The 17,707-nt window shown below is 33.6% G+C and overlaps 1 protein-coding gene across 4 annotated transcripts; it reads right to left on the bottom strand.

The window, feature by feature from the left end:
- Positions 1–14,258, bottom strand: LOC126878344 (unconventional myosin-IXa-like). 4 transcript variants are annotated; one of them, XM_050641080.1, is made up of 15 exons: positions 13,726–14,258; positions 12,067–12,962; positions 11,678–11,979; positions 10,965–11,582; positions 10,589–10,887; positions 10,262–10,521; positions 9,882–10,189; positions 9,460–9,797; positions 9,306–9,366; positions 8,944–8,991; positions 5,854–6,777; positions 5,690–5,767; positions 3,375–5,620; positions 2,300–3,307; positions 1–1,979 (listed from the first exon to the last, which is right to left on the bottom strand). In XM_050641080.1, exons 3-15 carry the CDS (start codon positions 11,968–11,970, stop codon positions 1,882–1,884), a joined length of 6,579 nt encoding a protein of 2,192 aa, XP_050497037.1. In that variant the 5' UTR covers positions 11,971–11,979; positions 12,067–12,962; positions 13,726–14,258; the 3' UTR covers positions 1–1,881. The 4 variants fall into 4 exon arrangements, with proteins under 4 accessions (XP_050497037.1, XP_050497039.1, XP_050497038.1 ...); XM_050641082.1 differs by having other exon boundaries at positions 13,937–14,258; XM_050641081.1 differs by lacking the exon at positions 13,726–14,258 and adding an exon at positions 13,187–13,716.
- Positions 14,259–17,707: the final 3,449 nt, after the last annotated feature.

The following is a 17,707-nucleotide window of genomic DNA, read 5'->3' as shown; positions in this document are numbered from 1 at the left end:
TCCGGTGCATACAAAAAAAGTCTTTGTATATACATAAGTATTACTGTATACAAATGTTTTCCACGTGTATGTGTAATCCGTGTGTCTATGTAATATCTATACATTAGTACGTATTCGCTCGAACGCGTTTATGTATATAAAGGAGTCTCCCTGTATGAAAAAAAGTAGCCTAAGTAAAAACTGATACGAAAGTACATAATTGGCAGGCCGTGTGTGTGTTTGCGTTTTATGTATTTTATCAACGGAATATAGGCGTGTATAAACCCTATACGGCATATATCGACAATAGAAATAATCTTGGTAACGACTCTCGTAAAGATAACAATAATAACAGATTATTACGAGATACTCATTATCGTATATATCGGGTGACTCGAGAAGTTTACGCCGCATTATATTTACCTAAAATGGTTCTACTTGTACGGGTATGTTTAGGCATTATCCAAAACGAATCGCTATTCTGGCGAGAAAAATTAGAATTGCACTCTATGAAAAATACTTTTTAACGAGTAAACAAATTTATTTAATAATATCAATATAGTAATAGAGATTAGAATGGAAGATTAGAAAAGATCATTAATGATTAATATGTTTCTGCCAGAAAGAAAAAAAGGAGGGGGAAATAAAGGAAAAACAAAAGAAGCTGTGGAAGAAACTGGTTGATTACGCTTTTCATAGCATCCAAAGATACGATTAAAATATTGATCGGAACAACGGTATAAAAATTGGCACGAACTTCTCGGATAACCTAATAATATATGTACAAGCTACAATTTGGTTTCCTCTTTCCCTCTTTCCGCGTGATTCGAATCACTTGCTTGAAGCAGCGATTCGATAACTATCTATTGCATCGCGTGCGCGAGTATTCTATGTAAAAAAAACAAAGTTAACGGAATATGTCTGGCAAAAACAAAATCTGACGAGGTGACTCGTTATCACTTCTTTTCAAGCCATCGATCAATGATATTGTTCTATACACCGTCTTTTCTATCGTCCTTTTTCCATTATTCTGCTAACGAAACAATACGAATACCTTCCTTTCTAAACCTGCGGTTGTCAAAAAACTCAGCATAAACTTGCGCCTTTTCTAGTAAAAAAAAAAGTAGTTATTATCGTGTTGATTCACGCAACAGTCTATAAAATCTGTAAGAAGAGCGAAGAACAAGGATAGATTGTTTTCAAACGAACCGATAAAAAACTTGAAGTAGAAGAAGAATTTAAATGCGACTAAACATTTGTAACAACAACCGATAATCCTTGTCTAGTTTTCCATTTTTCTTGACAAGATAACTATCATAACTCTTCACGTCCATGGTACAGAGGAATGAAACATGATGTATCAAAATGAAGAGATACTCTACTATAGAATACCTACAAAATGTAAATGTTCTGCTTCGATGGAGCTTTCAAGATATCCAGCCTGATTGACACAGTCTTCAATAAAAGGAATGCATTCCAGGAGAAAAATAGATTATAAAATGAATATTTAATACATTTCACGTGAAGCTATATATTCGCGTAATTTGTTAAACATTCTTTAGAAACCCCTGAAAGCTTTGCGACAGAGTGAAAAAAATAATATATATATATATAATAATATATATATATATAATAATATATAATAATATATATATATATATACATATATATAATATATATATATATAATGTTTGATCGAATTATCAGCTGAACTTCGTGTGGAACAAATTACTAGACCTACCTAATATCGTGTTTACTACTTATTTAAATTACTAGCGGCTTGCCGATGAGACCAGAGGTAAGACTCGTCGATTCGCTGCCGTCAGTCAACGCTTCACAGCGTGTGTCATGTTGCTACACTTGACGATCATCATTCTTCGTGGTAACGTTTATCGTGGATGGTCATACCATTACCATGTCTTCATCGACACTAATGATCGTCGGAAATGCATTGTCTGCGGAACTTTGCCTCTGGATAGGTCTCTTTCTTACGAGTCCGTCTATTGACAGACATAAAGCAAAAACCATAAATTATAATGATTTAACTTAAGAGAAAAGAATCTAACTTTAATCAGTACTGCTAGCATCTATGTTTCAAAATATCATAAACCTTCTTTAATTTGTCCTTATTATCATAATATAAAAGATAATGATTTATATCATATTATTTGAAAAGTGTATATTAGAACATGCGACTAAATCTTTTCTTTCTTACACTGTATACACGTGCACACAGGCAAAAATGAACTTGTTTTTCTGGACGCATACGTGCATAAACAGTATTCGAAAGATCAAAATTAACGAAATCATAACAATTTACCGGCAGAAGATGGAAGAAGATCGTCAAGAGATCCATCGTCCAAGTCTGTGGCAGATAGAAGTAGGTCGTCGTCTGAAGAAGCTCTCGTTAGGCTGGGAAGAGTTGAAGTTAGTAGGGCCTTTTCCTTTTGGATTTCTTGTATATGATCGACGAGAAGCGCCTCCTCTTCATCGCCTCGATCTCTCTCTCGATCTGTAGTACCACCTCTGGCAGTCACACTTGGGGTCGCAGCGTTTAACTCCTCTGGGCTGAAGATTTTCGAAGATCGTAAACTGGATAAACGATAAGTCGCCGTATGACAAGCGGATTCGAGTGTATTTATGTCGGCTAAAGTTGCTCGCACGACCCTCAATTTCTCTTGTACGATCGTTTCGACGCAACAAGTCTGCCTGCCAACATCTTGTAAAGAATCTTGCGCGGGCAACGTCCTATTCGTCCTTAGAATGCACGGCGCGAAGACTATTGCTAGGGCTGACGGAGACATTCGATTGTCGACTTCATGAAGCGCTACTCTAGCTAGATGAACGATCAGTCGTTCCATCAAATCGAAGTTTGGCTTCGGCAGCTTCTTCAAAATTGCAAATAGCGTACTGATTCGATCCCGAGGATCCGTTAAGTTCGCAGCATGCAGAAAATCATCGTAATACTCGAAGGTGAGGAGAGGCTCTGGCATATCTCGAAAGAAACTTTTCAATACTGCTGCAAGCACGTGTACTTGATAATTCTCAAAGTCCACTTTTTCTAGATCACCTTCGTCCATTTTCACTTTTAATTCCTTCACTTTGGAACTGACACCGCTCTTTCGATATATACCTTCCGTATACAGACCATGCATCTCTATGGTTGTAATTAACCGATCTACCACTATCGGTACTTTACCGTCACCACAGTCCAATTTATACAACGGTACACCAAATATTTTCCGTGAGTTCATTTCGTGCGACGCTTCCTTTCCACATTCTGCCGACGCTTTTATATAACACTTTTTGTGGCACGTTAACTTACAATCTAAACATAGAAATGTAAATACGAATAAATAAATGCTACAGAAAAGGGAAGAAATATGTATACTTACTCTGACAGACAAGTCCTCGCTCGATAGGCCACATAAAGAAAGACGTACATACTTCACAAGCTGTAGGGATGTTTATAATAGTTAACTGGAACATATGATTACCATGACGTATTGGTTCTTCATGTTTTCGTTTCTTTTCCTTCTTACGCTTGCTTTTACTCTGTTTCTCCGGTGCTTCTGTTTTGACTAGCGTCATAAATTCATTCATGAATCCTCTAAATGCATTTACTCCCATCGTCACGGGAAAATCTTCACTGGTATTTTCTTGTTTGCAGACTGTTTCTATTACGTGCAAAAAGTTCGCAATTAAGTCAGTGTATTTGATGTTGCCTTCCACACCTTGCTGAATAGCAACACTGTAAGTGATCACTAGGTCGTCTTTAAATTTACGCAAAGCCTGCCTAAATACACGATCGACTTCGCTTGGCTTCCTGCCTTCCTCTTGTCCTTCCATTATGTATATCTTCTTCGTAATAAAATCTTGCATGAGAGCTAACTCTTTCGCGTCGGATATAATCTTATCGGTACTGTCAGAGAACGCGGATGTACCGGTTAAGCTGAATTTCGATACCACTACTTGTTTCGAGGCATCGTATGGCGTTCGTGGCGGTTTCCTGTGTTTTCGCCTACCTGGAGTGTTTGCTAATATACATGGCATTTTAAGTACTCCGCCATTCTGAATACATTTGACATGGTATAATTGTTTACAGTCAATACATTTGTGCCCCTGTGTTACGAACGCATCCATCTTTTCGTGGCAGCATACGCACACATCGTCTTTGGCAAACCTTGTTACTTTTCTAAAACAATGACCGGCTAACGTGAAAAGATTGCCTTTCCATTCTAATAGATTCATTCCAGGTGCGAGTTTTAGGTCATTGGGACTTGTATCAGTTCCAGGTTTGTCTTCGCTAAGTCCTGATATTTTAGTTGCTGGGTCCGAATTTCTTCTCCTCAGCTCTAATGTTGTTATAGCATTAGATCTCATGCGCTTTCCAGGTTGTTGTGTCTTCGATGCAGCTTCATTTTTGTTTACAGGCCAATCTGTTATTGATCTGGATGGTGTATCATGCGGACTATCTTTCCGAGGTCTTATAGTTGTTGCTTTATGTAGGTCACTCTCTTTGATTGTACCCAGAAATAGACTTTTGGTTTCTCCACTGTTGGTTTCTGATACACTCTCACCCATAGATCGGCACTGGACTTCTCTAGTGGGACGATTTCTTCTGGCACTTCTGACAGGCACGTCGGGTTCGCATTTTTCCTTTGGTTTCGAATTTTTCTCCTTGGGCAAAGTTCCTTTCAACAAGGGACTTTTTAAAGCATTTTCATCGTTCACAGCATCTAATTTCATAGATGTATCTCCTTCCGAGTTTTGCCTTCTCAAGTAACTAAAATCTTTCATTTCTTTACTGTGGCCATAACCATGATCACGTCTGATAGGTGAAACTGGGACGCTTTCAATCCGCTCGCTCGGTACACTATTATCACTTAATCGACGTTGTTCTCTAGCTGATGAACTATCCATATGAATAAAACGGTCACTATCCAATTTCACATTATAATTCGATGCTTCGTTTGGTTTGTCTTGTTGCACTTGCTCGAACATGTTATCCGCTATACTTTTATATTGAGAAACGTTTGGAGAACGCGTCAAGGTTGATTTTTGAGGACCAGGCAGTAAATAATCACTATAGTTAATGGACGAAGAAAAGTCTGCTCGGCGACGCCAGACGTCTGAATTTGGACTATGCGTTAAACTCATGTTAGATTGATGGTATGTAATTTCTCGTGGACTTGGAAATGATGGAGCTGTGTTAAAAACAGGCGGAGCACTTTGTACTGTACTCGGAATTTCTGTATCAGTTTCTCCATCGCTATATCCCGTCGATGAACTGTCTGCTCGTTTATTAACAGGCGGCAATCGGCTCGAAGCATTTACTAAGTTTGTATTTGCGGCAACTACTGGAGATTGATCACAGCGTTTTGTTCTAGTGCTCGGTACCGGTTTGCCATAAGAATTGTCTTGAGATTCAGAACTGTTGCTCACTTGAGATTCATAGCTTCTTAAACTAGTCAAACTTTCCAAGCTACTTTTACGCTCATTAAATTCATCCGAAGGAAAAGAATCCGTGTTTCTTAAGATCGAGCTAGATTCTTGTAATATTCTTGTATTTGGTATAATTTTACGCTTTGAATATGACATACTCGTATCAGCTGTACTATCTCGAAGTACATTATCCATTCTACAATTAACACATATTATTGTGGTTAAGTATCAAAAGTTTTAATGTAAAAAATAGATATTTATTTACCTTGCTGACGTAAGACGATTCTGAGACTCCGTTTTACGAATCGTATTAAATTCCAACAAGCCCTGATCTGTGAGTGACCTGTAAATTAAATACAAGCATTAATAATAATACAAGTACTTGTAAATATACATATTATAGTTTTAACCTCTTTTGCAAGTACTTACTCTTCGTTATTCCTGAGCCTAGGATATACCTTACTGTTATCATATACAAGCTCTCCTTGATTTTGAGTTTCTTTATACTCTCCGATTTTATCAACAAGCAATTTTTTCTGTTTTTTTAATTCTGCGAAAGTCTTCCTCGCTCTATTACCGCGAATATGAGCTTGAAACATAATTACACAGGACTTAAGTTTCTTAAACCAACTATGCTGTTTATATGCCCTCCAAGCAGACTGGATGTGAATGACAGCCTCAATTCTAGTACGTAAAGAATGAGCAAATCTTTGGGCAATGACCATCCTCCAAAATGATTGTATTTGCACAACTGCATTTTTCAATCTAAGGAATTTCCTTCTTTCTAAACACGCACGGAACCATTTTTGTATAGTTGTAATGCTTGTAATGATTTGTTGGTGTAATTCAATATCTAGTTTAATTTTTTCTGATTCTCTAAGAAACACTTTAGTTGTTCCAAGTTGATAATCATCTCTATTTAAATTTAGTGTCAATAGAAAATCTCTAACGTCAGACTGAGAACTTAATAAGCCCTTAGGTAATAACATTCTATACAATTGAATAAATTCCTCATATGTTAATCTAACGTTAAATCCAGCTTGTCTTATTCTGACTGTTTCTAACATTCCTGTATATCTTAACTGTCGTTGCACTGTTTCTTCATCGAACTCGTTTGGTACCTTGTTGGCATTGCTTTTAATGCATCTAATGAAGAAAGGGTTTGCTTGGTTTAACGTATCCATAAGACTATGCAGACTTTGTTGAAATTGTGCAGATACTGTCATAGGCTGCTTTCTTGCTTTTCCAGGTCCTGAGCCGTAACTTTGCGTTCTTCCAGCAAGTGTTTTTACAGTTTGTAGATTTTTTAGACCCTTCTTACCCCGTTCTCTTGGTCGAAATGATTTATTTTTCCTGTAAAAGTATTAAATTTTAATGTGTTATTATTGAAAATTATTTCACGAATTCCTTTTCCTATTTTTTAATTTCTTATCAAAATAAAAAATATACATAAATTATATGTTTACATTTTGAAGGATATTAGTATTATTTTAGAAATATTTATATATTTTGGTTCTTTTTTTTCTAAATTAGTATTAAATATCCTGACATAGAAAAACAGGAAAAGGAGAATTTATGATTCCTATAATGACATGTATGGCATTGCAAGTAGTAACAATTAATTATTACAAACGTACTATGAAAGAGAGATAGCAAACATTTAGCAGAATGTCATTAGAATTTATATGACTAGATTATGATAGCAAGTATAGAGAAGCATACAATATTAAGATTAATTGTGTACAAAAGTGGTTATCTGCAGATTTAGAAGTTTTTAGAAATTCTTAGTAATATAAGGAAATATAGTTTGATAATTGTGCACTAAATAAATACATGGATTAATATGAACTATTAGTGTTAATGATAAGCAATTTGCATTCTTTACGAACTACTAACTTTATGAGTTATGGTTTTCATTAGTACATAAATGTATTCTTATAAAAAATTTGCAATTCGTTTAATTCATAAAAAAATATTATCGTGCAATTAATTGTAATTAATTGCTAGCAAGAAAGGATATGTTTGTAATATTGGGAGCTTAATGCTATAGGATCTTTTTGAATTGAATATATATGCTGTATCAACCAGCATGTAATGTAAATTAACCCATTCTTAATTTGTATAGAAATTGAATTGAAATAAATGCATTATTGATTTTTAAACATTTCTTAATTAAGCTTATTGTAGATAATAAATGGGTCAATTTAAATATTATTAATTCAAAAAGTAAAAAGACTACTATTGTGAAATTAACATGCATTAATTGTAGCTAAGATTATGAACAAATAAATTATTAAAATGTGATGACTAAAAGACGACCGGCGATAATGATCGTGAATATTATGGTACATCAAATAGAATGATTTTGATGACCTCTAAAAAATATGTGAAAGCTTCATAAAATAATGAATACTTGTAGAAAGCTGTGTATGACTGCATGGGAAGACCATTAATGTCCTATTGAAATGCTATTACCTATGCACAAAGAAATCCTTCACCCAGAATTACTATAGAGCACACACTACCTTTATTGTAGAGCAGTGAATTTTTGTAGCTTAAATATTACAATGTTATGGAATATTAAATAGGTGCTGTTTACATACATGACTATTTGATTAGCGCGTTCCATGACGTTTGCTTCGTCTTTTGGAAGCACCCTCTCTAGCGGGTTATGAGTATCCCGTCTGAGTTTATTATTACTATGAGGCTGGTCTTCCCTGCCCCTTATTAAGTAACCCTTCATCGTGGTTACATTTGTCGGGTGTTGCGTTTGATTAATGTTTCGAGATTGTGGCCACGACAATCGGTTGTTGTTTACATTGTCGTTGTTTTCGAGTTGTATAGAAGATAATGTGGTAATGGGTATAGTTGATGGTATGCAGACACTGCGCTGCTTCTGATAGCTTGGTGGACGATTATGTTTGTGCAAACTGAAAAAGTCTCTCATGCTTAGTTTTTTTTTAGTAGTTTTATGTATTTAAATAGTAACCATATATTGTTCAATATCAGTATTTAATTTAAACTTTTAAACTTTGCTTGCTGGTGACTTTAGGAAGAAAATGATTTCATTGAAAACAATCTGTTTCACGAGTGATGAAATAATGCGAATTTTAATGATTGGCATGAATTGTATAAATAAAAAATTATTGTTGAATTGTTAATCATGCTTACGAATAATAGCAAGTAAATTAATATATTTTAAATGACAGAATGTAACTGTATTACGAAAGTTATGAAGATTGCACTCTAATCACATTTAATACAAAAAGTGCACACAGAAAACTCTAAACAATTTCTCACACATAAGATTGGGAAAATTATATGGATTTACAAGCTGTTTATAACTTGCAATCTCTACTTTGTATTATTATAAATCGAGTGAATTTGTATTTTAAGCTTTGCTAGTACACTCTTGCTGTAAAGCTAAAGATAAACATTGTAAATCCATAAGACATCTTAGCATAAAAAAAGGTAATGTTTGCCAAAATGACACATACAGTGGATCAAAAGACCACTTACGCGATTCGGTTAATAGTTAGATTGACGGTCGACAACGTCACAAGATGGCTACAGGGACAAAAGACATGTGGCCAATGTAAATATAATTAACGTTTGCTTCAATTATAAACACATAGGAACCTCTTCAGCTTGATGCAAATATTATCAACGCACAACGTAGATTTATATTTTGTAGGGTGAGATAATATGCAGATAAAACATATTCAAAAACAAGCGCAATAACATTGCCATTTGTTTATCACGATCATTATTATATAACTAATAAATATTGCTCTATATTATGAGTATACAAGCACTCAAATATTTCGTCACCCTTTACGAGAGTAAAGATTATATAAAATTAGACATGAAAATTATGATACCTTATTAAATTCTCGTTCGGTGTCCTATACCTGTTTTGTATAGATGTTTTTGTACCATCAGCTAGAATAAAAAGAAAATATCTCCATATTATTAGCATGAAGAATTTAAATATAAGTAAAAGAATATTCCATATCATTAAAGAAAATACTGTACCTCGACCATGTCTATGAGCTCGACCAGCTTCTTGGAAAGCAAAATGAGCGCGAAAAAATGCTCGAAGTATTGCCCATCTAAATACCGCAACCGGATCTGCACCCACTAATTCTCGAACAAAAGCAAGGGAAGAATTCTTCAATACACCAACAACACCATCGGGTCGCATTAAATCCAGATTTTTTTCTCTCATATTAGCAGCTTGGTACTTAACAGATCCTGCATAATGACGTACAACAAAGGCTGCTTCGCGTCGTTGTGGTGCTTCATAAAATGGATTGTCTTTATGTACTGTATTAAATTTTTGTAGCAGTGTCTCATTCGTTGCACCTGGAAAGCTGCAATAGAAAAAAAATTTAATTGAAAGAAATGCGAGATATTACTTGTGTTTTTAAAGAATAAAGCCAATGCTAAATACTAACTTGCATTGATCATCTAAAAGACAAAGGAGGCCATTCGGTTTCCCTTCTATTAAATTTAAACAACCTGAATTATCACTGTAGCCTATATCTGTCCACCTAATCCCCTGTTTTCTGTACTCTCGTTGTTCATATTGGAAAACATGCTGATTGAAATAATGTTGTAGTTGTTCATTAGCATAATTTATACATAACTGTTCGAAGCTATTGCACATTTTAAAGTCTTCAAAACCAAAGATATCTAATACACCTATGCTATTGCCTTGATGATCTCTGAGGGTATCTTTCTTTGAAAGTAAAGCATGATTCACCTATCAACAACAGAATATTATCTTATAATTTTTCAAAAGACAAATTTCAAAGCTAAAACCACAATATTTTACCTGAAGCACAATCCAATCAAATAAAGCTCCATATAAACACTTAGCCATAGCATCTCTTGCTGCAATTGCTTCTGGAAGCCTATAGTTAATAACTAATGTTTCTCCAGACGCTCTTGCACGTTTAGCAGTAAGTGCAGCCAAAAGAGTTTCTTGTTTTACTCGAAGAAGTTCAGATATCAATGCAACCACTTCAGGATTTTTAACTCCCACAGCTTCGTCGTGATGGTGATAAGATTTTCTAGGCTGAAACTCCACATTACCTAAAATAATGCCATCCATGTCATTAGATCCTGTCATAAAAAATCATTAAAATAATTTATTAATCACCGAGTAAAAGAACAGCTGACAGAACTGCAAACAATCGTCTCTGCTTTTCTGGTGTAAATCCAACCATTTCCATAGACTGTTTCAGCCTTGAAAACTCGTGTCGTTCATCAACATTTTCTAGTCCATAACAGCCACTTTTATTTAAATAATTGTAACGGTCGCAACTTTCTAAATGCAAAAGTTGCTTTTCTTGTTCACTTGCTCCAGCCAAAAGGTAATAAAATACATGATAATTTCTTTCATTTCTTCCTTGAGAAACTATTCTTGATTTTTCCAAAAGATATTTTTGTACGACCGCCCTAAAGATAATTTTATCATAGTCTTTAATAATTATAAAACTATATAATCTTCTACATCTTATGTATAAGAATCTTACCCATGGACCATTCCATTTTCTTTATAATTCACTTGGATAAATTTACCAAAACGGCTACTATTGTTGTTATGTGCAGTTTTTGCATTTCCAAATGCTTCTAGTACTGGACCAGCACTGAGTATTGTCTGTTCAACACCACTACCATGAGAACCTTTCTGACTAAGTGCTGTCAAATGATGCAGTAGAAAATTTGTTGACTCTGTTTTACCCGAGCCACTCTCACCACTAATAACAATGCACTGATTTCTTTTTTCTTTAAGCATGCAATGATAAGCTGCATCAGCTATGGCAAATATATGTGGAGGTATATCTGGCCCCAACCTTCTATTTTGATAGAGTTTTACATATTTTGGATTGTAAATAGGGTAAAATTTAAACGGATTCAATGCAATTAATATGCTGCCAACATATGTATATATGTTTCCAGCTAAAAACCTAGCCCGAAGGTTGTCCAATAGAGTTTGTTCATTAAGATCTGGAAGTTGACATAGATCTGGATACTCCTTATCTCGTGGTTGATATAGGAATCTATTAAAATAGTCCTTGAGGAGTTGTGGATCCATGGGAAACCTACTATCTGACCACAAATAATCTGGTTGTTTTTTGCGCAAATAAAACCTAAAAATAATAAAGAAGTTAGTCTAACACATACATATTTCCTTATATAAAGATAATATTCATATAGTTATAACATTTTAAACAAATATATTTACCTGTAGTATTCTTGTTGCGCTGCATTTTTTGGCCATAATAACATAAGTGCCACGGGACACTCACATGGCCCAAGTCTTCTTTCTTTACATTCTTGCCCAACAGAGTTTCCTACTACTTCTGCTAACTCATAACCATTTGAAACAGACGCATCAATTAATCCAAGTCTCTCTATAATACACTCCACTATTTCAGCTGAGGAAGTTTGTTTTGTAGCTTTAATTGAAAGTGCTTCATATTCTGGGCTCCATTCACCCACAAATACTTGCACTACCCCCGAGACACAACTGTCCATTTTTTAACCCTATAAAATTAATAATATTCAATTTTAAGTCTACATCTATGCATATTGTTATTGATTTTATTACTTTGTGTTCATATGTTATTTTACCTTGTTTTATATAGGGTTAACAAATTTGTCCTCTATCATCCAGGCAAAATTTCAAATGTATTGTTTCTTCTTCTTTTTGTTTCTCAATTATGTACAACCACTGATGTAAACGTTTAAAATAATTTTTATACATTTTGTTTAAAAATAATCAGTTACAGTTTCGCTAATTTATTTACAGGTAATTTTTACATTAATTTAAATTTGTCAAATGCACTCAAAATTACCCAATATTTATAAACTAAAAGACTTTATTTATATACATATATATCATGTCAAATCTTAATCATGAATTGGTTCAACAAAATAAAAGTTTGTATTTTTTCTTTCGTTGCAGTACATAACATACAGAAATAATTAAAGTGCTCCCAAACTTCTCTTGAAGGTCGCATTTAATTTTACCATATTATTTCATCAATAGGACAGAATACCACAAAGTATTATAATCATAAATTAATATACCCTTTCTTTTTTGTATAATAAAACAGAATCATTAAAATTATTCTATTGTTTCTTTGTTTTGTTTTAAATTTATATATTCAGTCAATTTTATAGAATCCTGTTGATTTTGTTCTTCAATAATTAGAGTATTTTGAATTTATAGGATGATGTATTTAATTCAGATATCATGCATTTAACACTGAATGTCCAGCAAAACCTTTCTGATAGCCATTATATTTTATCATGACATTTACTGTATAGTTGCAAAGAGTGTAGGTGTGCTATTGTTGGCAGGCAGTAACTCAGTATCTTCACTGAGACAATAATCCAAGGTTTTCAATGTTTTGTAAACATCCTCATGCCATTTGAGTATTTTAATACACTTATTGCAAAAGATTACAGATGTATTTGCATTTGTACGTATTATAGAACTTTTGTATGTTAAAGAAGTATCTTATCTGAAAAAAAAATGTATGACACATAAATATTTTACATCAAGTATTTGTTGCATTGTGTAAATAATGTCATTGTTGTATTTCTCTATTACACGAATTTAATTGATTCAAACAATTTCATAATGCAAGAATATTTTATTTTCTTTTTATATTTGACTTTACATATAAATACAAATTATCTATCAAATCCACAATAAAATGTGAATTCTGGGTAATATTGTTCTAACCTTAAAACAAAAAGATTATATCTATACATCTCTTTGTTACTTTAAAATCCCAATCCCTTTTTATGTTTTTTCTCTATGAATTTGTGTTCACCGAATTTAAAAATATCCCCCTAAATCCTTTCGTCATTGCTGGTAATTTTTCAATTAAACAGTAGCGGATTTATCTCGACACAAAAAGAAGGAACAGTGTAGAATAATATTCTAAATAATCTCGAGTGAACGGTAATCGTAACACATCGATCATTCGTTGGATACACAAAGGATTGCGAAAAACGACATACGTTCCCGAGATACCGATTGCCTCGGACCTGACGGCTGACATTCGCAGGAAAACCGTCTTCCGACGCCGATTGGCGGGTCATGGACCACACCACCAATCAGCAACGATCTGCGAGTGTGAACGTCAACAGAGTAAACCGGGCTTAAATTCATCAAGAATTTCTCGTCCACGCATAACACTTACTGATTGTTACATATCATCGTTAAAGAATGTAATGAAAACATGCAAGTCTATTCAAGGAATATGCTGCTTTTGTTACCTCCTTTGCTGATAACAAGACGCTCGGTGTGACACATTCTTACATTCTTATAAATCATCAAAACCTTCGCATTCTTGTGCATGCTATCATGGACTGAAATTTTCACTGTAAACTCATTGCCGTCTGTTTTCACGATTTCGAATTTCCTTCTTTTTTTGTTCGTTTATTTAAAATATATCCCCTTTTCTTATAAACCGTTACAGAAACGTACTATCGAGAGAACGATATGATACAGCTGTGGCTCTCGCGCACTCGACATACACTGTTCTTCTGTTTTCTCGCACCTAGAGAACACACGTACAATACGGGCGGATTGACACTTCAGTAAACAAGGTCTACTGTCACCGATACTCCTGCGTTAGTTCGGTTGTCGCCGGTTCTGCTGAAAATTACACTAATATTCGTGAATAATCGTGTTCTTGAATTGATAATACCGATGACACGGATGATGGGCCCTTGCCCAATTTATCGTCCTTCGTCTCCTCTCGGGATCCTGCGTCCCGATACGTCCACCATTTCGATTTTTCCGATCACGTGGTACGCAACGTTCGCTTTGATTGGCTTATTTCGCAGAACCACGTGACTGTTCGCTAAAGCACAAACCACGGTTCACGGGTATATAAACAGATCTCAACATTCGTTAGAGAAAACCGTCTGTCTTTTGAATTGAAAAGGATCGTGACAGAGGGCAAGAAAAGGTCTTGTTCTGCGAAATAGACTGAGATGAATACAACGTATCTGTCTTTGCTGAAACATTCATAGTACCTATATATATATATGTATATATGTGTCACGCATGCGCAGAACGAAACTTTTCCCTACCCTCCATGTCGATTTTGTTTAACTCAAACGACGGATGGTTTCATCAATGCTTCCACTATGGAAACTCCAGACCTGTTTATATGACCGCACTATATATACATAAGATCGTATACATAGGTATACAGGTCTGGACAACCGTAGTTTGGCGTGGTCTGGTCACTCCTATATTGAAAGCATAGAGACAAGTGTCCGCCAAATGAAGACAAAGAAATCAACATGGCGTCGATATCAGATATTGTTCTGCGCATGCGCAAGATATTGCGGTTCTTTTGAAATATAATTAAAATTCACTAGCTAGTTATTTTATATTATTAAAACAATTATAATAAATCCAATCTACGCGCAAATACCTTAGTAACGAGTGTTGTTATAAACGAAGTATTTACTGAGGAGGATATATAACTTTTGTATGCAAAAACAAAATTCTTACGTTACACTCAAATACTCTTACTCCTACGTTTTCGGTATAGGAGTGTCCAGATCTGTTTGTATGACTGTGGTTTAAACACGGAATAAACCGTTTTCCTTTGTATTAGAAACAGTTAAAAGAAAAATACATCTAATCTCAGTTTGTAATCTAAAATAGATTTAAAGTAAAATAGCAATTTTCCAGTAAAGTACAAAACATTTAATGCCGCAAATTGACGTAAAAACTATAGAGCACGGTTTTTTAATGGAGATCGAAATGTAACAAACACAAAGTTTGTCTTGGAATTTTATAAATAATTGTAAATAATTACCATTATAAATTAATTAAAATTTAATTTTAGAAGCACGTTTCACGTTCAAAAAAAATTCTTATATTGGTATTAAATATTTCTTTGGTCTTTTCTTCTTACAATTAATTCATTAATGTTATTAATGAAGAAATTTTTACGATAAAGTTGGAGGAAAAGCGGAAACGGAAATATCTTTTTATTTCTGGTAGATTAACACTAAAGCTACCGACACTTCGTGTATGTCTATTCCTACCGCGTGCGGTCAAAATGACCGATGATTAAAGAAGTAATAGTTTTTATGATTTAATTTAGATAATGGTTAATTTATAACTAAATGTATATAAAATGATGAACCTTCATAAAATTACGTCCAAATTTACTTTTGTTTAATTTCAATTATAGGTAGGCAAGACAGAGTACAAATTTTTCTCAGAAAATAAAAAAGCAAACTAAAATTAATTACCGAAAAATATACTGTATGCATGTTTTAGGAAAAGTCAGAAATTATGAAGCGATATCATAAAGTTTAAATATGGTTAAATTTGTGTAGAAATCGCGAGAGCGGACAATTTGACCGCGCCGGTAGGTTTAGTATTAATATCGGTAAAGTATGAAATTTGAAAGGAATTGGTAAGATAGTTTTCATTTCTGTTGCTACTTTATGTTTAAATCATGGTCATATAAACAGATCCGGACCATGGTTGTATACATAATATTACCGGATATTACACAGGCACGAGTGGTCCAGACCTGTTTATATGACCGTGGCACAAACTTCCATTGAGAAGAAAGTTGTATTTGGAGCTATTTGTTGATTATTTCGTAGAGCACTTCATACAGAGTATTCTGTATTATTCTACTCTTTACTAAGGACAGGATAAATGTGACATTAAATGAGATTTTATGTCTCAGATTCTAATATACCGACCTGGAAAAAATGAGGCTGTTTTTTACTCCCTCTATGATTCGCTATAGCAAACACAGGAATTATGTACATAAACAGGCCTAATATGCAATCCTTTTTCGTATCCTACGTTTTGGCGTACATCTGACTCATTCGTCATTTTTGTGTCACATGCGACATTATCGATTCAATATAGTAGCTGTTTGAATTATAAAACTAATAGAAAATCTTCTAGAAAATTATAAATAAAATATGAAAAGGATATTCTACAATCGCAAAGGAAGTATAGAATTTTATACTTACACATATCTCTGCCCCAGAAAATCGCAATACAATTTATGGATAACTGAAATAGACAAATTACGACCAATAAAAAGAGCAAAAGACCAACGAAATAAATAGAAATACTAACAAAAATTTGCTTCTATGAATAAGTATCTCGATCAAGTACATCAAACTTCATAAATCTGCCAAGATTAAGGTTTAAGTCTTACGTAATGCTTTCCGTGATATCTTGAGCGATATTTTACATCTTACACAATGTCTTCTGCTATCTTGCAATATCCCACAGCGTCCCATGATAAATATTACTTCTTACCTAATGAAGAAAGAATTTTGGAAAGATATACACAGTATAAAAGATTATACGTATAAAAAATGTGTATATATGCTGTATATGTAGAATATACAATTATATATATTTGTATATGCAATAGACTCTGGACTACAGCAGAACTTGCGCAGTTTTTAGATTGATATCATTTTGCAAATAGTAGTATTCGGAAAAATGAATACTCGTATCGCTTTCTTAATATGTAGTAATATTTCAGAATATTAATATTTGAAACACGTGATTCCAATTACATTTACTACAAAATTTTGTTTTATTATAATATAATACATAATCTATTAGAAAGAATTGAATAACTTACGTAAAAATTTCAAGTTTTTTACGAATTATAGAATTTTACATGAAAATAAGTATCAAGAAAATGCAATATCAGAATACTAATAGGACGTAATACATACCCAAGTTATCTACATCCTAGTGACAGAAATAAGAATTAATATTTGAAATTATACCATTTCGCGCGCCATCATATTGAAAAGAGGACGCAACTGCCGAGAAGTCGTCATAAATGTGAAAAATTCTAAAAATTACTAGATTGCCAACTTAAATTTGTATGTTAAAGTTTTAAGTTTTATAGTAATTAGATTTTAGTAAAATTGTAATTCTTTTTGTTGTGAAAATTTCATTTTTCCTTATCTTAAGCCTTCTAATAATCGAAATTATGTTTCTAGGAAGATATTATAATATTTCATGTGTTTTATTACAGGTTTTTCACAACTTCTGCTTTTTCCTGTTATCTGGGAAGAATGCAGTAATGCTTGAAATTTAAACACGTATGAAGCTTTGCATATTATCGTATTTCAATGAATTCTATTTCTTGTATTTTATTACAATTATTATTAATTAAATAGTAAAGTCTGGTTTTAAATTCTTACATTAGAATCCCAATTCTTATCAGTAGTAACT

This window comes from Bombus huntii, chromosome 2 (genome assembly GCF_024542735.1).
Source record: "Bombus huntii isolate Logan2020A chromosome 2, iyBomHunt1.1, whole genome shotgun sequence".
Lineage (NCBI taxonomy): Eukaryota > Metazoa > Arthropoda > Insecta > Hymenoptera > Apidae > Bombus > Bombus huntii.
This window is presented reverse-complemented; position numbering and strand designations above follow the sequence as displayed.

Bases quoted from the DNA above. Each gene is read 5' to 3' on its own strand.
- LOC126878344 (XM_050641080.1), bottom strand. From the start codon at position 11,970: ATGGACAGTTGTGTCTCGGGGGTAGTGCAAGTATTTGTGGGTGAATGG. The intron at 10,522-10,588 runs GTGATTAATAAA...GCATTATTTTAG, and splicing joins GTCAGCTGTTCTTTTACTCG to GTAATGTGGAGTTTCAGCCT. The intron at 9,798-9,881 runs GTTAGTATTTAG...TTTCTATTGCAG, and splicing joins CTTTTAGATGATCAATGCAA to CTTTCCAGGTGCAACGAATG.